Below are 25,003 nucleotides of genomic sequence, written 5' to 3'. Positions count from 1 at the left end.
TTAAAAATTACCACTATGACTCAAATGTTTAAAAATACCTTAAACTTTCTTTAATAACCGAATTTTATCGGCTGCAGGCTACTTATTATTAATTTCGAATAGTTTCATTAGGAGTTGGATAAATTTCAATTAAAGTGACTAGAAGTTACTTGAAATTGTTTGAAATCACGTCAAGTCCTAAAGTCAGGTGTACACCCAACTTCAAAAGTGGTTACTCCGATCGAATCGCTGTTATTGATTTAAAAAAATTCATGTCAATTTTTTTTTTTCGTTTTTGTCGAGAAACTAGTCAAATTTCAACGATGTCACAAGATTTATTTACAAAATATCGTTGCGGTAAAAAGCATATTCACTTTATGCACCGACTTTGGCTGTCAATTTTTATACACCTACACCTCGATTAAGTGCGTTTTCGCACAAAATAATTAGCTGGTTGTTAATACGAGAGCTCTCAGGATCGTAATACGGGCGAATATATTGGAGTCGAGTCGAGCGGACTCTGATCCGCGTTCACTCGGGTGGACGAGACGCGAAGGTTCGCCATGACTTGCCCGGGTTGACACGCTGGAATCCGGTTCGATTATTTTTTAATTTTAATCGGGTCGGTGGCCGGCGTTGTCATCGGTAATTAATTGAAGCAACAAAACCACCCCTTATACTCTTACTCCGCTTCACGTATATAATACTGCAGTTTCCAGACGCATTGCGCTGCACGGTATCGCTTTTATTCGGATACGCGTAGTAACCGCAGCCGCGATTGCTCCGAAGGAACAATGTTTCGATTCCTCCGTTTTTTTACAAGTTATACTCCGATCGTGTCGGATTTCTGAGGATATTATTGAAAATTTTGTAACCGATGTCATTCGGATATGGTGGGAAAAATTTGTGAAAGATTTGTGCGAGTTTTGATCTTTTATTTTTTTTATTATACATTCTTCATTTGATACGGGTGGAGACTCCCAAAATGACGTACCTGTATAATGTGTGAAATTTTTTGTAGTTTAGGATGTCGCAAATTCTACTTCAACCAACTTACAATTAGTATGATAATTTCTTAAACATGGTAAAATACGAATCTGATTCAACGATGCTCGCATTGTACGACAAAAATCTAGTCTCCAAATTTCATAAAATTACCAAATCGTTTTTGCTAATTTTCACTCATAAATCCCCATATAATAATCGAACAACCCTGGGACGTGAAAATGCCCCAAAGATTTTCAAATCCTCCGAATGCCTTTCGAATGCAAACTCCCGGATACACCGAAATTTCAAATCTCAAGAAATGGAACCGTTCAGTCGCAAACACCTGACCTCTCAAAGGTGTCTTGAAACTTTCTCACAAAGGTTCGAAGGCCTGAATAATTTCCTTCCCTATTATACGACACGGTTTTCCGAGCTATCCATGTCCTGCGCAGTCGGATCGCGTGGGAACGAAAATCGTGCGAGCCTATAAGCATCACCCACCATGACCGTAGCTACACAATACATATGCCGATGCCGACGCAACGGACACGCGCGCACCAAAAACTCCGAGATGCTGATTTATGCTGATGCGGTCATCTCCGAACCGGCGTATGTACTCCACCTATATCCATACACGATTATGCGCGTCGCGCGACGATCGCTTTTTTTTTCACCGTGTCCTATTTACGCGTTTCGTGCGCGCGACGCGGTGCATGCGCAGTATAAATTTAGGCGCGTATGTGTATATATATATATATATATACATATAGGTGTTCCGCGAGATGACGACTTAAGTACGACGCTAAGGCGTAATAACCATAACTCTCTCCTTCTTCTTCTTCTTCTTCCCCGATTTTTTTTTTCCTTTTTTTGTTTTTTCCCCCTCTTAGGTCTTTTTATCGCTCTTTTTCCACTCTCTCCTTCTCACTCTTCGTAGATTCTCCCTCTCCGTCCCTCTCTACTCTATACTATTCACTCTCCGTATCGCATGTTATACGCGGCTCGGTGCGCCGGCAGAACTTGTTGCGCCAGTCGGCGCCCTCCTGCAGTATAAGACTTCTTCGGCCTTACCTATATAACGCCGATACTAAAGAGTTTTTGCCCACCCTTCTTATGCCTTTCGTGAATTTACAGTGAAACCGCACGTATAAACTGGGTGTGGTGATAAACGTTGGAGGAACGGAGATGATTGAAAAATTTAAGAATTACCGACCGGCTTGTTAACAGTCGCGGTCTTGAAGCATTAGCCAAGTTTTCGTTGGTTGCTGATTTTCTTTTTGGATACGTGGAAACAATTTTTGGAATTCGTATCGCGGCTCGTTGGACTTTTCACCTTGTTTCATGGAAGAAGACGTGAAAATCTCGGGATATTTTGCCGAATTTTATTTACCCAAATCTCGTGTGAATCGACTTGGATCGATGACGTTTTTGCGGATTTAAAAAAATTGCAAAATGTTGATGTGGTAATGAAAGATCGGTCTCCAAGTAATCCACATTTATTAATAATGAAATTTTCGGATATAATGCAATATTTTTGGTATTTATATAATTATTTTGTAAACGTTGAAACCATTTAGAAAATTTTTCCACTCCTATATCGATTTCCAAATAAGATAATAAATTCACGAACAAACTGTACGTATCAAATTATGTCTGTGTCGTTTGCCTTTCACGAATCTAACCCGTTAATCGTTTCCTCTTTTCCCTACGCGTTATCATACCTGTGTGTAAATACGTTTTTCCGAAACACTTCGTATCGTTCTCGTAGTAAAATTGGGTTTTTCTTAGCAAAATCAAAAAAATAAAATAAAAAAAAAATGAACAATTCTTTATCGCACTTTTCAGTTAAATAATATATTGCTATATCTAGATCCTTGTAAGATTCAAAAAAATTTCTTGTCGCGTATTCCCACCCGTTCCCATCATTTCCAAGGCATTTATAACCTTCTTCAAGAAGATCTCGCTCAGCTTTAGAGATACGTAATAACGTAGAAGAGAGACGAACGTGCTTCGTGCTGCAGCGTGCACGAGGCCTTATATATATTGGATTTACGACATCGGGGTGAATGGATATGATATTTATGTCCCTCCATTATCTAATCTATATAGTATTACATACCTGGAGGAGATTGCTTCGTATCCACAACAACGCGTATCTCTCCCTCCTCGTATTCTTCTCTCTCTCTCTCCCTCCGTCCCTCTTTCCCTCTATTCCTTTCGTATTCTGCTTCGTCTCCCCGCCGTCTGTGCACACAGTGATCTTTCGCACCGTCCTGCAGCAGGTCGCCTACGTCGTCGGCTATAGTAGGTAGCCGACGACCGGATGTCGTTCACTTTTTTTTTTATCTTTCGGATCCCCCTCCCCTTTCCGATCCTCGTACTTCTTTGATTACTCGTTATTCTATTTCATTCGTTGATTTTTTTTTCAGTTTTTTCTCTTTCCCCCATTTCTTCTCTTCACTTTTTATTTAATCAATTCCAAAATCGGACCTAACTGTTCTCCAAGACGACCTGTTATAAATCTCTTTCTCAGGCCGCGCGCTCTTCAGATAGTAGATGACGCCTACGTACACACAAGTGTATGTTACGACGAGTCAGATTCCTGCCGGCATCCTCCAGTCGCCGCGTAACCTCAGGCTCTCTTTCAATCTCATCACATGACTCTTTCTGTCGCAGTTCCTCCAAATTCCTCCCGTACCGTCGTATCCGCCTCCTTTGTAAAACATACGTACGATCATCACGGGAACGTCCTCGTCCTGCACCACGTGACCGCAACCGATCAAATGCAGCGTTTTCCATAGTCTGGCGGAGTTTTTTTTTTTTTCTGAAAAAAGAATTTCGAGCACGATTTTTAGAATTTTTATATGCGATTAACATTTGTTATTTATAATTTTTGTAATACTTGCACGATTTTCACGTTTTTGTATTTACCTAAAAGTAGCTGTCTTCGTAAAGTTTTCCCCTATTTTCTCTAAAATTAACTGCCTCCGGCATTGAAAGTGAAGCCTGCGATATAATATTTTGTGCACCCATTAAACTGTTATAATTACAGCGATAGACAGTTGAACTGTAACCGAAATAGCCGTCACATAATGTACCAGGGACTGTAATATCAAATTATTTTCTTGAAATGCATAAGAGAAAAATACATTGAACGCACATGGGAAAAAAGATAAAAGACAAAAATTTTCATCCCAAGATTTGTTTCAATCGTTAATTTTACAGATATTTAAAATAATCTGATTGTCGCTTCGGTGTAAGAATTATAGTTGCAGTAAAATTAATCAAATAACCGACAATTCAAAGTGACTTTAAAATACAATATTTATATACGGTTTGACAGTTACTGCATTATGTCAGTCGAATATAAAATTAGGAATCCCATGTTTTTCACACCGTGATTATATATTTCTATACATTAAAGCGATATGGGTATAATGTGACTATACTGAACATATTAAATAATGAAAAGCCCCCTAAAAATAAGCCGCCGAAGTCGTATATATTATATACACAGTATATATATACGTATATGGTGTACACACATGCCCACATTCATACTTTTCGTAGGCTACGAATTTCAGCCATATATAAACTTTTCTGCTTTTATTTATTTATGCTTCCTTCTTCACCTCGATGCACGTGTCAGATAATTATTTGTTTAAGCATCATAAACCAAGCGATGCTACAGCGTTTAATGCTGGGAATAAGACAAGCTCGTAACCGTGAAAGAGCGGGTTTTTTTCTTCTGATCTGTCCCTGCAGAAGCCGGCTATTCGTTTTTTTATAATAAGTCGCACGACCGTATGAGTATAGTATAAGTAAAACATGTTGTCTCAGCAATCTTATCCGGGCTTCGTCTACTGGACAAATAATCATTTGTTGTTGACACACGTAATAAACGTGGAGAATCGTGAAGAAAAGGATTTCGTACCGTACAGGTATTAAGTACCTACTTTTGAGAGAAGTAAACCGTGATTACGTTTATCACGACGAATTTGGATGCCCGTCGTATCACATCCGCCATTTAAAAATTTGAGTCTTTTTTTTCGAAACGTAGCGAAGGTACCGACTTGTGATCGACTCGCCTCAATTTCGAACCACTGTCCAGATTTGATGCGGTAAAAGTTACCACCCTGCTGGGAATTCTCCAAACATTGTTCGTGGCCTGTGACAAGTTCGCGCCTGCACGAAAAGCTCGAAGAGTCAGTCATCCAAGGGTCCGTCGCTGTATCGAAAAGCTGTCTGCGACACGCGTGTAAGCGAGGAGTTGAATCGAGTTGAGTCGAGTTGACTTGGTTTGTTGTTTGTCAGTGAAAGTTGTATATCGCTGATATCCCGTGGGCGATCGAGTTTACATGTCGCGGCTTGCACACCGCCGTATAGTCGTGATCGAGTCGCGTGGATGGTGCATGTACCATATAGGTGTAGTACACCTACGTTGTGGAAGGAATATTAAACTGCGGAAATAGCGACGTGATTTGTAACCGAGGAATTCGACGCGAGTAGTCTTACACAGATGCTGTGTCTGTGAATATATACGCGTACCCGATTATAAGCTCTTTTTCACCGTGAGCATGCAAACTTAATCTTGGAATGATTCATTCAATCGTACAAGGTTGAGACGCGTTCGTGTCAAGAAACTCGCGGGAGTCTCTCCGCCGAGTCACTATTCGGTTCTATATATAAGTAGGTACAACATTTCGTTCTCGACACCTAACCATCCATCGCGGATCAAGGTGAGCATGAAAACTTGTAAAATGATGGGAAATCCGAATGAGACAGCCCATTTGTGTGTAGTCGGCAGTAACAGTTGGGACCGAATTTTGTACGTTGTTAGGAATATTGTATAACTTTGTAATGGAAAAAAGTGTACGCTTGACATAGATAAAAAGACATAAGGACCTTCGTAGTACTATGGAATATTTAGGGAGAAAAGCATAGGTAAGAGGAAGAGCTCGCTTTGTGAAATCATTGATCACTTTTACAAACCTGCAATTGCCATCAAAAATCACTCCAAGTTATCGAAGACACGTGAATTCCAATGTGCGAATTCGATATTGGATGAAATTAATGGGTAAATCTACGTGGGATCACATCAAGTTACTTTTTATGATATCGTGATCAGTTCTCCGTGTTCAATCACTGTAAATTGTATACATCTCACGGGAAATAACCGGCTTACCTGATTGTAAGAATGGAGCTAGGAACGATACCGTGCCATGCTGTGTAAAAAGATCTGAAGTTCATAGGACTCCGTGTAGGCGACAGTGAGAATCGGTATCGAATGAACTTGTGTTCGAAAGTAGTTTCGAAAAAAGCGGATTTCCGGAAGGGAATAAGACTGCTGAATTTGACTGTTGCTGATTGAACGTCGTCATTCGGTATCGTGTGAAAGTGAACGTTCGAAAATTAGTAGATTTGTCAATGGAACGAAAATGGAATGGAATGACCGACAAATAGTGGTACGAAATGGAAAGGAATGGCTGTGTTAGGCCACGTTTAGACACGCAACGCGATTCTAACGGGCTAAGCTGGTCGCTTTCAGGCCGTCGGACTTTGGATTGATCCCACTCTGACTCTCCTGAACCGCGGTCCAGCACGCGTGAAAGTCGAACTTACACAGAACCTGCTGTAACGTAGGTGTTTGAAGAGAGAGGAACAGATGACACTCGTCTTCCTACGTACGCGCATACCAGCTTCATGAATGAATGAACGAAGGAAGGAAGGAAGGAAGGAAGGAAGGAAGGAAGGAAGGAAGAAAGAAAAAAAGCTAGGATAGCTGTTCTATTCTCTAGCGTTTCGATGCGTTAGGAATGGACTGGTACATGCATCCATGCCTTCCTTATTAGCTGTTTTCACCGGTGCTGTATCACCTTCCAGTGTAAAGATTTCACACCGATCATCGGACGTTTTTTGAACCCGGCGTCTCTTTCGGACTTGACACTCTTCCTGTAAACACTGGACTTTACAGATTGTGTGTTTCTCTGCAGAAACGCTCAGTTATTCGGGAAGAAAATGTGGCATGTTCAGTCACCATAAAATTTAATTTTCAATCTGAGTTACTGTTGAAACAACACTCTAACTAAGCACGAAGATCAAAAACAGTATGTCATTCAAATTGTAAGTGAATATAAAAAGAAATTTCCAAATGTCACTAAGAAATGTTTAATAAAATAAATTGTGTTCATTAATATGTTAAACATTTATAAATCCTGTCACATGTTTTCAAATAAATTGCAAAATTTTAAGAGTAACTCAGATTGTACATTAAATTTTCTGGTTATCGGAATATTTAACACTAATTTTACTTATAATACAGTTGAAATCGGATACTTTTTTCAATAAACAATTAATTTTTACATAAATAATGACATTTTTCGGTCAAAATAGAAAAAGAAAACGAAGAAATTATTTTTAGTTCAACTTTGAGCTTAAATAACTTTTCAGCAAGTAAATTTATCGAAAAAAGTTAAGAGAAAGTTTTTGCAGAGCGTTCAATTTTCTACAAAAATACTTGTTTGCCATTGCCATACATGAACTGGCATAGAAACAAAAAAATTAATTGTAAAACGTGCCAAAACCCCATGTTATTTAAATGGGAAATGTATCGTCTTTGTGGCACAATTAAATATCAATATTAAGGGCTTATATGGGTCTGATATTTTTTTTAGGTCACGAACTAAAAATTTTAGGGGCGCTGCAAAGTCAAAAACCAAATTGGTAAACAACGGACACCCTAATGTTCACACCCAATGGCGACTTTCTACAACCAAATCCTTACGAGGCTATACAAGCAGTCTGTATTGGCACTAGGAACATGCCAATGCTGATTATGAGAATGATAAGGTACTCAGACCAAACTGTCGACATTGTCGACACTTTTACAGAACTGTCGTAGGCGTCGTCGATTCATACCGCATAATCCTATTTAAAGTAGTTTAGTGCACGTGGCTGGTGACTCTGCTTACAACCCGAGCTTCGTTCTATCGCGCCAAGTCCAAACTTGAAATATCAATTGGGTATTTCATCCCGCGATAAGAATAACAGGTTCAATAATGCGAGTGCACATCGCGGATGCTCGTATGTCGCGTTAGTGTTAGGCACTTTGTATATCACGTTTCTATTCCTCTCCTCCGGAGCAGTTTCATCGTCGACGCAACACGCAACTGTCTGCGGTCGTAAATTTAACCACGAGGCGTATATCTCTGCGGACCCAGCACGATGAAGCTGGGACGTCAGGCAAACTGTGCGCCGTATCGTTTGCCATGGGAATTAAGGGTGTCCCGTGGGCAGTCATGCGGTTCTGTACGCCTGCTGGATAGTTTCGTCATGCGAAGATCAACGCGCTGTCCGACCAGCCGCTGACGCTGCTCTTCGCATCGGCTAGATGAATGATGAACAGATTCTGCCTTCGACCTGGACTCGTGCACGCTTATGGTTCCTCATACATCGCTTGTGTGCACAGCGCCATGCTGCACCCTGATACGATTTACGATCTTATGCATGCGCGCACGCGCATATAAACGAAACAGTTATCGCTCCCTTTTATCGCTCTTATCTCCTCACTCCGAACACCTTCTGCCGGCTGCTCTACGCCCCGCGTACAGCTGTCGGTTCTGCATTATTATGTACGTACCACACTGCGTATCTCGTTGGTATACACCGATGACTTCATCTATATTTACCGGGCATGATGCTTCGGTGATACGATACGGAATTTGGTTTGTCGGGTGCCGTTGCTTAGTGGCGGACAGTCTTGGGGACTCGGCATTTCGGGTGCATGGACTCAAGCCAAGTAACACTGTCTGTATGTAATCCATCGGAGAGTGTTGAATCAATTGTTACGATGTCCAAGCAGAGAAACAGCTTGTAGGAAATAACTTTTACTTTGATTTTGTGTGGTTCCAAAGCAGGGTGTTTACAGGCTGTGTTCTGAAATCAACCTAGAATTACGCTAGTATGATTACATTTTTTTCTAGTTCTAGTCTGAGCCTCCACGCAACTTTACTCCGCATCTTCTTCTCCCCAAATCCGTCCCTTATACCTAGAAATTTTTATACCTGCAGTTTCTCTTCCTCGCCTTCATTCTCAAGTACCTTTCCGCGAACTCCGACCTTCCACCCCCGACGTCCTTCTACCAATCAGCTCCGTACAAGCTGGCTGATTCACAATCCTCTGGAAATTTTAGTACAACAACCATCATGCGATCATCGTCGCAAATAAAATCTTACGATTTTTAATGATATCTAAGGTCTTGGTAAATTGAATAACCGAAAAAAGAAGATGGGTTATATGTGATGCAAGAGAAACGTAGTTGAAGTTTTTGGTGCAAGACGTAAACAAGTCCATAAAGAACGACGAATGTTATAGACTTGTCACTTATCGTCTTAAACTTTTTCTCTCACATACTTGTAATGACGGATAAAAAGTAACCGCTGTTGGATAAAGTAGCGCAAAGAACAAGCGCGCGTGCCTTTACACACAACTTGAACGTACGATGCAACGATATGGCGAAACATCTCCTTTCCTTGCCGTGGAAAATGGAATACAAAATTTGTTACTCCGTGCACGACGCATGATAACGGTCTTCGCAATCACTGCTGACTACTTTTCGACGACTCCAATTATACCGTACATAGAGAAAATCATTAAGCTGGACTGAAATTATCAGCGTGGTTCGTTCGGTGAGGTCTCGTGCTTACCTTAACATTTTCACGTTCTCTGGCATATGAGTTTCAACACTGTGTGGCATTTGTTATTCAATTCGCAAACAAGTTCAGGGAAGGTAATTCGCTGTTGAGGAAACGGGAACAGCTGACGATGAGAGCTCGAGAAGAGCGCTGGGCTGGTTCGGAAGGAAGAGGGAAGAATGCTGGCAAGCGGCAGGATGGACAGGAGAGAAGGCATAGACTTCGGTGAACAGCTGCGTGACTACTCCCAGCAGCAACTTGAGACCATCCCGTAACTTCCTTCTTCTTGTATCCTATGTTCCGCCGGCGCTATTATGTCCTCCATGCCCGTTTATTTTTAGAGGAAACGAGATACAAGTATATAATGGTATAGTTGGTTAGTTCTTACGTGTAAATATCCCACCACCTAGGCTCTCGCTTCTTGCGGGTATACACCGCACGCTTTTACCTTACACCCACGCACTTTTGACCCAGCCACGCTGTATGACCCGCCGCCAGTCTTCGGCAGGCTTCTCCTTCTCCCATCTTCTTCTTCTTCTTCTTCTTCTTGGTAATTATCTATAACTAGAAGAGAAATGTGAAAAGTGATCAATAAACATTTTTATCGGTGGTACAAAAAAACTCAGGCTTGTTAGACGAAGGGTATATATAAATATATGTAAGTATATGTATACATGAATTTTATTACCGTCATAAATTTTCTGCACAATATCAAACATTGCTGGTAGAAGATTGACGGACGAACCGTTCTATGCTCCTTTATACAGTGTACAGCTATTAGGGAGTTCTGTGAATCTGAGAAACTACGAGGTGATCGGAATAGCCTGATGATAATATTGAGACTGTCAGGGTGACGGGGGTATAATTTCTCCCGAAATTATAACAATAACGGAAAGATATGTTTTATTTAAAAAGCTTACGAGTGCGAGAGCGAAAGATAAAATTTATCATTCGACTGACTGGTGGTTGAAGACTGTCTGCACTTGTATTTTGCAAGAGAAAACGCAGGCATCGCCTGGGCCGCGTACAAGAGTGGCGTGGCACCGTAGAATGCCAGATGTACGGGAAAAACCCTTAGCCTGCAAAGACTTGGGCGATGCCTGACGTGGATACTAGAGTGAAGAATTTCTGCGGACCAAAAGTGAAACTTTCGTAAAAATGTAGAAAATATTTTAAAACTAGGGTTGGTGGTTAGTGGCCGAGACGCCACGATATTAAGATACAGTGAAACCTCGGTTGTACTCTTGGGGACAATGAATCCGAGACGGCTAGGCTAATTTTTTACACTGGACAGTTGTGTTGGCAACACGGAGAGACCTACACCGCCATAGTCGGCCGACCAACAAAAGCAATCTCAATAAACATAACGTAACCCGTGACCGTCGAATCTAACCCCTAAGAATACCCCGATAATGATAATGAATTGTTGGATTGACACGTCACTGGATTAACCTCAACCTTTCGAGAACGCACCTGTTTTTTCGATTATGAAAAACACTCTGGTTAAAAATGACCCAGTCCCGTTTTTGATGTGTTGCCATTTAAAATGCACGAGTCCGATCTACTTGAGAAAATTCAGGGGTATACTTACACTATCTTACAATGTGATAGTGAAGTTTAGAAGTATAATATAAGTGGAAGTTATAAATCTAAACAACAAATAAACTGAAAAAAGTGAAATTTTTGAAGAATTACTGTTTTAGAAGACAAAGGTATATAGGTTTGAATGTTCTCGAAAGGTTAACTTAGCACACGGTGTAATGAAATGTTGTCATTAAGAATATTAGTCGATTTCGCTTGGAGCGAATGAAATGACAAGATGATATCAATAAAACTACTGAAAATCGTAAATTGTTCATTTTCCAATCACAAAAGTTCGAAATATTTAGGTATTTCACTTTTACGTTATTCTCACTTCCTTCGATAAACGTCTAACTGAAGTTTTACCGTATTATCAGGGAAATAGGAAAGTTTCCTCAGAGTATCTAAAAGACTAGAACACGTTGCCACGTCACGGCTTGTGAAATGTCTCTTATACGTACGGTGATTTCTATCTGTTCATCGATACTTCAAAGTTCATACATGGAGAAAAATAACCAGATGTGGTAACCGATTAACCAGGCAATTGTTATCTGATGCGTCGAGAATATTTGACATTAGTACAAGTCGTTAATATTAAAGTCGACATTCTTTGGCCAGAAAACAAATTCAATGGTTGACATATCCGGTATAACAACTCAGCGTTCTGCAAAATTAATACCTGGAGAATTAATGGTATGTACTTGTAATAAATGGGAAACAGAGTAAATTGGCATTGCACAGAAAAGAGGGTCCAGTGAAAGTTTAGCTGCAGAGATTTCGATTGCCAGATGAGGTGTTGTAAATCTCGCGCGTTTATATAGCGACCTATTTAAACATCGGTTGTGGTATAAAATGTATTGATAAATTTTGACACTGCTACAGAAATAACAGTCAAGTATACAAAGGAAAAACGAAAGAAAATTGTTTTCCTTCAATTAGTCTCCGTTTTAGGTGTCACTATTTTCTTTGTCGCTGTAATTACGAATGAAAAAAAGTTGCCCGAGACGTATTCACCCGTTCGCTTCGTTGAATAAACCGATTCTTTTTCCTCCCTCCGTAAATCGCGTGACAAGCGTAGTTGAGATCGATTTTAACGAACTGAAGATCACCCTCGTTTCCGGTAGTCTCGTCTTCTTTGGTCTCTTACAGATCACGCCGCTGGTTCTTTATGTTCATGTATTTATCTTCGCAGTTATTTTTGTACCGAGCACCATAAATGCATTCGCGGCGTCTCGGTGTGCCAACCATTTAGTGATACTTTCAGTCCAAGATAACATGGATTCGGTGACTGGAATAACAATTACAATGGCTAAATGCAGGCAGGCATGACGATGACAACGGTGTGTATCTAAGTAAGTAACTACGTTCAATTTAAAACCATAGCTTCGGGGCGCGCTGAATGCATCAAGTATCTCATGCGAGGAACGCACGTGTCCCACTGCACGATGTACGGGCGATTCGTTCAAACGACTTTTGAACTCTCCGACGTTTCGTTAAGGCTTGGGTTATACGCAGCTTTACGTACCTACTGTGTTTTAAACCTCGTTTCCATACAGCCTACATGTTTAAATTCACATTGATACGGTGTAGAATCGGGAGTGTATGTTCATAGAATAATTGATAATTGTTTTTATACCATTTTCGGAACCGGAGTAATGAGTCAATCTTGACCGAATTTTGACAGAGTTGCTGGTAAAAACGTGCTGTGGTTTTATAAAACTCTCGATTCCCGAGACTGAGGAGAAAAAAAAGAGAGACAGGGTAGCGGAATATTTCCCGAGATCAACGAAACCCATTTTGTTAATTAACACAGATCGGTGAAATCTGTTGAAATTATTTGGAAATTTGAATAATCTATGAAATTTTTTAGATGATTATAATCATTGATTGTCGTAGATTTTTTCGAGTTTTGAGTCGAAACTTATTGCGTGTGCTTTGGGGAAATATTTGAAATGTCAGATGAAAGGAAACCATTGAATAACGAAAACCCAATTCAGATCATCTTCTGAAATCTCTCGGTATTATTTTAATTCCCTAAAAATTTGAATATTACCGAGACGTCATGCGAAATCTTGTAAAATCATTTCGATCACCAAGTTTTCAACCAAGCCATTTTAACAAATGGTTCATTTGCATTGAATTCGTGGCGTTTGGCAAATTGTTATGAAACATTTTCCGCGGTAGGTACATACTTCACACGCATCGACATACATCGCAGTTGTTGAAGGGCTTGAGTATGATTCAAAGCTCTTTCTTCCACACGAGCGAACCGCCCTGCGTGGGAGTAATTGAATCTGACCATAGCTGGCGTGAAGCCTCTTTCGTGCCCGCGAGTACTTCCGTTCGAGAAGAATAACCGTATAAATCACCAACCACGCAATCAATTCGTATTATACTTCCGTCGTCATTTCTGAAACTTCCATATATGTATGTCAATGTATTAAGCTCGCTTGCGCCGATTTCCGTTTCCGGATTCGTCGCCGCAGTGCGTATGAAAGCGTACAAGTGGCGCCTGGAAGTTCGAAAACATGTACTGACAATGGTAAAGCAAACTTCTTCTTCTTCTTCTTCTTTTTTTTTTATTTTTCTTTCATATCGTATGACAAGGAAGGAAAGATGGCGATTGCGACGGGTGTGAAGTTTGGCAATCACACGAGTTGCGATTGCCAAGTTTTGGCCCGAGTCACACATGATAGTTTTTACATCAACCGAATGAAAAGTGGTGGACTGCGCATGCGCGAACCTATCTTTACGACACCCATTGTGAGATGAAATTGGCTATTTTCGACCCGCTAAACTGCGACGGAAAGCCCGGATTGTCATGCAAGTGTGATGAAAATTGTTTTACATGATTGGAAAAAAAAAACACTGATCAGTTCAATGGTATCATTGTTGATTCGTGCAGAAATGCCATTTGGTATTTGATTTAACGAAAAGTGAAAAATAGTTGGAAGAATTATTTCGCGACTTTAACTATTACAATCTATTTTCTGATCGATTCAAATAATTAGATTGAATTTTTACCTATGCTGATCTGCACAGGGAAAACAAGTCTCCGTACGCTGATTGTAAGAAAAATTTCATTTGTTATGGTAACTAGAAAAATTCGGTAAAACAGGTATCGTTAGAAAAAACTGTTTGAATATTGTTGGGATTACGAAAAACGAGGCACGCGTAACCATTTTGCGCTAACGTCGATGCTTTTTTGGTAATCGCAACGCAAAATCAGTTTTTTCGGTTTACTCTACTTTTTTAATTAAACAAGGCTTTTACGTCAATTTATTGTCGCACAAGCATTAAATTTTCGCAACAGTTGCAAGAAAATATAACAACTGTGATCGTAATGAGAAAGAATATTAACGGATACTAGACTTTCCGGTAACAGCTAGAAAACTAATTTTCATTTTCTACCTCGAACTATATTTTTCGATTGTGGTAGAAATTGAAATTAGTAAAGGACTGAGCGGTAACCGGAACTAAAAATTTCGCTCAGTGTAGTTTACGTCATGTGTTTGTCGGAATACGATTCGTCAGTCGCCTGCAGTCCATTTTTCAATAGTGATCTCAGAATCTCCATTTGTTGGTTTGTCTCCTCAGTGCCCAAGATCGGGAAAGAAAAATTCTAAGAACTAATTCTTCTCCGAAAGACCCGAAACATTTGATCGTTCATTCATCCGTCCCCATAACCAATTCGTGTATAAAAAAAATTAATTCCTGTAGTCATTAGGCACGTTGTATAAAATTAGCATTTGAGAACGTTATACCTTGATTACGCATTGACGGTTACATTTGTGATTCGTCCTGAGAAATTTTTTATGAGGTTGAGATCATATATCGGTATGTGCAATGCGTCAACCCAGAGTATTGGTCATAATTATGTAAACCGGTACATTTTTTTCGATCTACAAATTAGTTGAACAACACGCTCACAGCGTGGGTAAATTTTTAGCAAAACTGGTTTTCTCGAAAACTTGCGATTCTAACGGAATATATATAAATTCATTCAATTCGACACTTTGCGAAGAGCTTGGTCCAAACATTTCTCACTCATTATCATATACGATTAACGATAAGAAGTGAATTCAGTATACCGCATGAATCGTACTCTGTACAAAATGTGATGTAAAAAAAATTTACTATCGTACCCTCAATTGGTAAAACTCTGAGTACTGCATCGTAATACCCTCAATGATAAGCGTGGAGATAACGTGTCCTTATTGTTTACGTAATACTTGATCAAGAGGGAGGTTGGTGTACTACAAACGATGGTTTGTGTTTCAATCGGATGGCCGATCGGTTGGAATGGTTATTTATGAAGATCCAAAGGTACATATTTCGGACCGGCTGGAATCCACCACCCTTTTACCTCACCCTTCACACCCAAATTCAAGGAATGTTTCGAGCCGAATACAGGAAATAATTCTGGACGAGATTCGATCGTAGATATCGAATCGAGCTGGAAGCCGATGTTATACCGACTCGAATGTAAACCTTTCGATCAGCTTATTGTCAGTCTGAATCAGCGATGTTACACGTGCCAATTTCTTGGTACATGTACCATTTTTTAGGGTCTCTTACCATGCACCAAGTAAATGTTGTCACCTTTCTAACATCGCTGATCTGAATAATAACTTGTGTCTTATACCGGTAAATAAGGTTTTCTGCTTCGCTGTATTGTCACGTCCAATCAGGACTTGTTTATTTTGTGGTCAGCTAAAAACTTTTCGTATAGTTTAAGCCATGTTTTAGTCCAACTTTCTATCCTCTGTCTCTTGATCAAAGAAAATTTTCAGTCACCTGAAGTACAATTAAAGATTTCAGTCAGGTGTACGATTCAATCTAAGTTAATGGTCGACTTATATACGGTCAAATTGAATTTTAGAATTAATCCAAGTTTTTGAAAATCCTAAAGTTAAGCTAAAGTGTTGAGTTATATTGAGGCCGACTGCAGTTTTTAATCTAGTAAAATAAATCAAAGTTTTCAATCTCCGGCTGAAGTGAACTTAAGTCTTCGATCTTATTACAAGCGTCGCATAGAGTCGACTAAAGTTTACCTAAAATCTTGAATAATTCTTCATTGTTCTACAATAAAAAAGTAACTTTGTTCGAACAGTTAGTAAGTTTATAACTTTAACTAACAATAAGGCTGATTAAATGCCTTTTTCTGGGCTAATGTGCCGCGATGCATTAACGAGTAAACAAAGTTGATAAAAATGACGGTGACTCGTAGCCTTTTGACCCGGGGATGCGACACGCGTTCAGCGACACCGTGTCCCAAGATCATTCGCTGATACGCGTTGGTTTCTATACAGTTTATAAGATCCAAGCGATGCTTACGTTCCTTGGTAAGGATGAAACTACCGCGGTTCACAGCAATCAGCTACGCTCTTGGTTATTCATTGAAATCCACGCGCGTGTTAAACTCTTAGCCTGTTTACTGTTTCTTCGCCGCGGCTAATTATCGGGTCCTTATGGTTGCCGACGCGCGGCGAGTTTGTGGATGTGCATTCACGATCATCCGCGTTTTATTGGGAAAAAAAAAATTTATAGCTGGTTTTACTATATTTAAAACGACTATAAAATGTAGCCCTTTTGTATAATATGCTTCTCGATTACTTTCCTTTCACTATTTGAATATAATATGTTATTATTTACAAGCAGCAATATTTCAGAATACTTAATCCTTACAATTATCACAGCAAATTTGTTTATGCTAGTATTTTTTACACCTGTATAAGTGTGACTAATCGTTCTGAAATAATTCATTATATGTAATGTATATACTGTGAAATTTTTATTTTGTTTTTTTTTCTTCAACACCTGCCGTATTTTCTTGTCAATTAATTACGCAAGCGTGCAACGAAATCTTCCTTCGAGAAAAAAAGATTACAAATATGAAGGTTTAATATGCCGAATTGGTGTCTGCTTTCCATTTTTTTCTGTCACGTACACGTTACATGATATGATTTTTTTTTTCTTTATGTTATTGTTCAAAATTCAGAATTTGTTGTGTTTTTTTTTTTTTTGCATGTTCGAACTCATAGAAAGAGAAAAAAAGATATCGGCTAACGTGGTTTTCACACCAATGCATGCGTAAAAAGTTATCCGATGGTTGTTTCCGTTTCATGTTTGATATTTTGGAAAGTGTTGCACAAAAACATTTTTGTCAAGTTTTACGAAATATCAAAATATCATACTGCCACAATTGCGAAATTTGACGTTATTCGAATAAATATATGTAATACATGGAAAACTGTCGAGTAAATATCCCGCTTACAGTAACTATGCTATTTGAAATTACGTTAAATCGCGGAAATCTGTATTTGTTATCATCAGAGGAATAGTGGGTGACAATCTGTCGATTCAACCACACTATATCGTGACAGTTTCAGGAAATTAAACACTCAATTGCGCGCGCGCCAATATTTTCATCCGTTTAGACAGGCTGGCCAACATCGCTTGCAGGTTTGCTTCGCTACGCGAACTGTCAATACGCATGGAATCGTTTCGATGTTATAATGACCTAAATGTGGATCGGATAGTCACGTTTCGACTACCTCAAATTCTCAATGCAACGTAACTCTGAATTACGAATTTTTACAGCCGTCTCACGACGAGTTGGTCAACCTGGCAAGCAGAGGAATAACTGCGCGAATCGTTTGAATCTACCAATTGAATCGGTTGATTTGGCGCATGCGCATTCGGTTATCGAGCTCCTCCCCGACAGAAAAATATATAAACTTGGTCGTTGCGCATTATATGCGATTACCGTTGTTGCGTTCAGCCATTATCGAGTTTTTGCACTGGTACCAGCTGTACACGCGCGGTAAAAATTGAACATAACCTCAAAGCGTTATGGAACCTCGAAGGCGCGTATATGGTGGTTTAATGAGGTAGGTTCATTTATAACACTGCCATTAAATATTCCCACGGATGCGCGGCCACTGCGGGCTGCTACCGTAGGTACCTGCGAGGTCGGCGACCCTTCATCCCACCTCCCCCTCCCCCTCGGCCCTCCTCAACCTTCTCGCTTCCTCTTCAGATCCTAGGCCGAACCAACGCGCATAGATCTTGCCGATATGCTCTCGCAGGTCGATCTGTCAGTTCGCTGCAGATTAATCGCCTCCTCTTTCCGCATCGGGACAGGAAATACAACCGTTGGTTCGTTGGTTCGTTGGTTGGTTGGTTGGTTGATTGGTGGTCTGCAGGTGTATTATACACAGAGTAGATTTCGCCGTGTCGGGAGTTTCATCGGGTCATTAATATACGGGGTATCTACCGCTTGGAATTTTATGGAATGCCACGTGGTGTGAGAGAATTGAGGAATAGATCGTCGCCTCGCTTGTGTTTCGCTATTAATTTGTCAGTTCGTGACTTCATTTTCGCAGAAATTTATTTAGCTCGTCTTTTTCTTATCTGAATGTAAAGTAAGTCGAGCGTGTAAACTGGATTACTGGAATTAAGTCCTAGCCGTGTATGTTGTAATATATTCAATTAGCTTATCTGATTTACCGTTGGAAAGGGTGTTTTAACTTTGACGCACAACGTTTTCACGAAATCTCAGACAAGCTACCTCAAAATTTAATGCTGATTCTATTATCGGCCAGTATTTTAAGCTTTTTCGCTTGTGTAAGATCAATCGGATATAAATTACCAATCGCTTGTCCGAATTCAAAAGTTTCTCTTGTCGTTGTGATAAACTCCAGTGATTCCAGTTTACACCAAGCGTGAATTTACTCGGCTTCGAGCGCTTTCAAATCAATTACAAGTCTGACTACGGAAAATTATCCTCGATTAATTTCAGTTCAGATTTTAAGAAAATCTCAAATTCAATTTAAAACACATTTTAATTCGTGATGTTCAAATCAATTACAAATATCAATTATTCTACCAATATTAATTTCACAGATTTTTTTCTAAATCCGATTCGAGGAACGGAGCGTGTAAAGTGTATGGCATGTATTATTGTAATCTATATCTACTTACGTCAAAGAGACACGTGAGGCACGCGACGCACGGACCTCAAAGCTCTGCCGGTAAAGAAGGGATCCCGGGTGAGGTCGAGGATGAGTTGGCGCCACGGCTCCTCTTCACCCCCAACCCGAAACCCATCCTGATAATGTCAACATCGTGACATCGGCGTTGCATCTTCTGTATAATCGCACACACACCCCCAACATGCACAAGGCGCTCTACTTTTTTTTTTTTTTTTTTTTTTTTTTTTTTTTTTTTTTTTTTTTTTTTTTTTTTTTTTTTTTTTTTTTTTTTACAGATAAGTAGTTCCGGAAGGTCTTGTATGCATAACGTAGGCGTAGATACGTGTAGTAACCTGTTTGACTAACAATAAGAGGGCTATAAACAGTGCACGTCTATCTTTTAATGTATCTACGTAGTTTTCACAAATTTTGGGGTTGTGTATATTATGATTTTGGAATTTCACGCTATATGTGCGGTGATGATAAAATACACTTGAAGATTTCGCGGGGCGTATTTTTTATAACGCAAAACGGCATTTCTCTAATCTATGGGATTTAGAATTCACACGCGGTGTCGCAATTTAGGAAAATATACGGTCATGTTGGAGATTCTGTAACATACCAAGGCGATAATTAACGTTAATTTTTGTCTCCCGAGTGAAGATCTTCGTTCGAAATCTGCTGTGCCTTCGAATTTTATGACTACAAAATGTAAATATTCATTGAAATCATTGAAATTGTCTGTTTAAATCTTGAAAAAGACTTACCGGGTAATATTTATCGATTTGCTTATTCTCTTTCTATCCTGACAAATTATTAAAACTACGAAAAATGTTTGAGAATATTTGTTATTTTTTGAAACCATCTGATGTCCGTAAAATTAGGCGAAGCCGTTGTAACTTTGAATCTGACGAACTTTAAACAAATTCATAACGGGAGAATAACAATATTTTTTGAGAAATAAAATACGTGTAATTCGTCGTACAGGATTTGAAACTCCAATACATAATATTCATTATATTCAATTTGTTTTTTCCAGAATGGATATTTTTTTAACAGATGGTCGATTTTTCGATAGCATTAGTGTAAATATTGAAAAAGCATTATTTTTACAACTACTTTTTACTGTCGTATAATTGACAGTCCCTCATCGACGTCTTACGATAGATTGAACAAAATACTTGAACGCTTGTGATGATATAACTGAAAAATATCAATTCCTACTTGACAAAATTCGAAGCACTGAATTTGTCAGCAATAATTAACTGTAAAATCACAGAGAAAAAGTAAACAAGAAAAAGGAACACAAGACTCGCAATTACGTTGAGTATAATATCGTTGATAGAAAGTCACTGTATTGCAATTGAAGATTTTGCAGGAAATTTATAGAAAAATTTGATAACCCATCGTATTGTTTCGCTAAAATTTAAAATAAACTTTTTTATTCCCCTTCTGATCATCGCATCAATTTTTTCCACGGTACGAAGCTCCCTTAATTGCGTGTATAAACACCTCGTTGCATTAAAGCTGCAACAATAATTCTCTCGAGATGCTCACGCACGGTTTTATTACGCCACTTACTTATTATTATACGTACTATAATGCATACCTATAATAGCTGTACTTTCATGCGAACCGAGGGATTTTTCGCTCGCGTAAATTATCATGGAAAGTAAAAAATTTCGCCCGAGTCTGCCGATCACGGTGTGTTGCGGTGCCGCGGTTCGCCCTTCGTTAACCTTTTTGGCCCTTGAGTAGGGCCGACTGGTTCCTCCTCGTTCACCTTCAGGGCGGTCCGAACGCCCGGCAGGTCCGAAGGGTCAAATTGAAATTGGGATGTAACGTGAATTTTGTGAAAAATTATTTTCAAATATTTCATCGTACCTACCGGCATGCGTTTGAAGCCGAATTATCACATGCTTCGTATAACTTACGCTGAAAAACGAAGCTGGTACTTATTTACAATAAATAAACGACCACGAGTACGCACACTGAGAAAAATTTCACATCTTACAGCAACTAGAAAAATTCAGTAAACATGTATCGTTAAAAAAAACTGTTTGAATATCGTTGGAATTGCGAAAAATGAGGTACGCGTAACTATTTTGCGCCATTGTCGATCATTTTTTGGTAATTGCAACGCAAAATCAGTTTCTGAGGTTTACTCTACTTTTTTAGTTAAACAAGGCTTTAACCGTCAATTTGTCGTTGCACAAGCATTAAATTTTCGCAACAGTTGCAAGAAAATAAAGCAACAGTGATCGCAATGAGAAAGAATATTAACGGATACTAGACTTTCCGGTAACAGCTGGAAAACTAATTTTCATTTTCTACCCAGAACTACATTTCTCGATTGTGGTAAAAAATGATAATAGTTTATTAGATAAATCAGTTGTTTAAGTTAACAACATTGTTCGAGTCAAATTTTCTTCACTAACAACTAGAATAAATATCGTCAAACGATAAATACTATTCAAATAATTGAAAAAACCCTTTTACTTACTTCCGAGTAAAATTTACCATTGCATTATCGTAAAAACGTAATTCAAATGAGGTGAATATCTTAGGGATTGAAAAACTCTCAATTGTCAATTACAATTCGACTGTTTCAACTCTTTCAATCCCTTTCTTCCGACAATTTTGCTTCGCGTGGACTTCACCTCTGAAATATGTATCCGGAACACACCTGCGCCTCTCACCGCATAAATAACGAAGGCAGGGTCTAAGGTACACATTAAATCGAGTACCTGCAGTATAACCTGTATAAAAGAATTATAAAAAGAAAGAAAGTGAAAAAATAAATAAATAAAAAAAAAAAAAAAATTCACAGGCACATACGTTTACTACACAAGACCGCCGACAGGAAGAATCTCGCCGAACGTAACCTGGCGTCTGTATTGAATCGCGTTTAACAGTATATGTGCCGAAGCAGCCTACCGGAACATAGTTGCGAGATGTGATCTCGCATCGGGCTGCAGACGTGTTCGGGTAGGGTTAGGTCTCCTATATATACGTATACACGCGATACAGGCGTATATGATCTTGAACGAGAGAGGAATGGACTTACACTTGTCCCATTTACGGTTACATTTGCGTTACGCAACGGAGATGCCGCTCGGCTAAGTAACAGCGTGGTCGTTGCACCGACCGAGGTGCGTATAGAGAGATACCTGCGCACAGTTACCTCGGCCCTTCGTACATGATACGAAAAATTACGAGAAAGAATCAAAATTTTTTTAATAATTTATCAACAATTCTTTAGTATCTAGTTTTTTTCGGGTGTATTTAATGCAATTTAAGTGGGCAGACGAGGCGAGTCTGGATCAGATTCCCATACCGATGATTTTCGATCGATCATACTAGAAAATGATTTTCGTATTGGTAAATTTATAATTCATTTCACGATTAATTTGTCTTAAGTTCTTAAGGGGGAACTCCAGTGAAATTTTGATTGTATACAGAGTTTTTCGTTTTTCAAACGACTAGAAAAGATTCATGGATTGTAAAACCTTTTTCGAAGTCATTGATATCGTACAATTATATAGATTTTAGAGCGTTATTTGAAGTTGTGGTACCTAGTAGGGATGGTTTTCTACTCTTATTTAACATCATCGGTACAATTTGCTCGACATTTTTTAAACGGATTCGTGATTTTTTCCCTCCAACTTGTGATTCAGATGGCAGGTACGGGCCATTCGCTCTTCATCTGACAAGCAGACAGATTTATTGTGATGAAAAAATAAAAAAAACTTTTTTCACCTACATTTACATTTCATACTAACGATGTAAACTAATTTTATTATGTCCGTATAAAAATTAAAGTGAAACATTTCTGTCGGTAACCATAATTTCATTTCTTTCGCTTATAAAAACCATAAGCAAGAAAAAAAAAATCTATGTAGCTGCTGTGCTGGATAAAGAACTAACTCCCTCAGTAAATAGTCTACAAATTCCTAGCAATCGAAAATTTTTTGTACCGATTTTTCGTTTCACCGATTAACTTTCGTAATTGCGTTTAAAACTGATGCGTATTATTCTTTTTTTATTTTCCAGGACGAACAAGTACCTGCAAAAGTCCTCGATAAGCCGAGTCTGCGCTGTCGGAGGATTTTTTATCAGTATACCTGTATTTTTGACTGGTAAGTTAAGTTCGATGTATTAGATATTATCATAATCGCAGTATAATTGGATGCGGTAATTCCTATCTTCACCGTGTGTATATTTGGTAAATTGATGGGGTCATAGGTATCCAGGCATACATAAAGACCCGCAGCATAAATAATTACACTTGGTTGAATGGCGGTGTGAAGACGATATTGTATTCGTGACGCGGAACGCGTAACGCGTAACGCGTGTTCAAACGTAAACGTGACTGAAAAATGAATGGGAATTAGTTAGCATGGTTGCTGCAGTAGAAACGGGATATATGTACATTTGCTTTTCTTTCTTTTCTTTATTTGTTTTTCATTTAATTTGAAGAAGAATCAGGAACATCACCTATATTTTCCAATATTCCGGTTTATTGATTATTAGATGAAAGCTGCCCTTTTAGATTCGTTTAACCATACTGTTGATCAATCAAATTATGCAAACAGTTTCACAAGATCTCTTGGACTTCTCTCCGATCGCAATGTAAGAATTAAATATACTTGGAAATCTTCGCGAGACTTCAAGGAATTCAAAAGATTTTATCTAGATTTCAGAAAACTTCACAAAATATCGTAAAATTTCCACGGCGTTGGCATGATTTTAATAAGGTTTTCTAAGATTTTATGGTAGACTTCAAATATTTCCCAACGTTCGGAAAATTTTATAGGATTTTCAATATACGTGGGTATTACGAGCATATCGTCGAAACCAGTTTAAAAATTATTAATCCCTCGGTTTAAGGTATTGCACGTATAATCCGAGAGAAAAATTCCATCTTCGCAACTGTACAATATCATTTCCTCTATAATTTGCTCACTTTTCTCTATATCCATTAATAATAAATATTCATACTAAAGTGTTTAGAGAACACGTAGTTAAATTTTAATTCTAGAAGAATTCCGTATAGGTATTTCCATCGGTTAATTATGATGTCGTAAATATAAAACCGTTATATGTAACCATCGAATGATCAATTACCGTCTATTCTTTTTCTTCTCCCCATGCAGGTATGATACTGTATACGTTTGTACAGTTTCATTCGACACCAGCGATAGTAACGTCGGTGTTTATCGGCCTTGGTATAATATTCTGCGGCTGTGCAATGGTCCATAACGTCTTCGTGTGGCAGAGGGTAAGTCTTACAATAATTTATCACCAATTTACCAATATATCAGTTCCCCTATAATCCCCCACCTCCCTCTGACCCAAGGTAAAGATCATATATCCCGAAGCGTGGCAGCGTTTAATCCGCAAAACGACGCCGCCGACGACCCGCTTAATAGATCCAACTATTATATCTCTATACCAAGAGGAAACGGTGAAACTTAACAGGCCGAATGAACGACTGCGCAAGCTTGAAATAGCTCAACTTTATTGGTCGGGGAGATCACGCCGTGGCAATATTTTCATCCGCAAAACAGGGGAGCCAACTTGAGATGTCAAACTCTTCCGCGTCAAGTGGCAAATCGAAATTGTGTCGTTGTCAGTTAAAAAGCGGTCTGACAAACCTCCTTGAATCGCCACATCAACTATTTGAGATCAGTTTAGCCCAAGAAATTTCTCATCGCTTATACAATCTTCGTTTGGCAGCTGTAGCTCGATTAGGCAGGCCGCGTGAAAAGACGAGATTTTGTCCGA

General features: G+C 39.0%; 1 protein-coding gene across 1 annotated transcript in view; it reads left to right on the top strand.

Moving 5' to 3' along the window:
- LOC124215242 (uncharacterized) overlaps positions 1-25,003 on the top strand; it is a 50,182-nt gene that overhangs the window by 20,967 nt on the left and 4,212 nt on the right. The window contains exons 3-4 of the mRNA XM_046618385.1: positions 23,270-23,355; positions 24,373-24,497. Of these exons, the coding sequence (XP_046474341.1) occupies positions 23,270-23,355; positions 24,373-24,497 (211 nt within the window). The remainder of the gene's footprint in view (positions 1-23,269; positions 23,356-24,372; positions 24,498-25,003) is intronic.

The sequence above is a fragment of the Neodiprion pinetum genome, chromosome 3 (genome assembly GCF_021155775.2).
Source record: "Neodiprion pinetum isolate iyNeoPine1 chromosome 3, iyNeoPine1.2, whole genome shotgun sequence".
NCBI lineage: Eukaryota > Metazoa > Arthropoda > Insecta > Hymenoptera > Diprionidae > Neodiprion > Neodiprion pinetum.
Note: the sequence above shows the minus strand (reverse complement) of the source record. Positions and strands in the feature narration are given on the sequence as shown.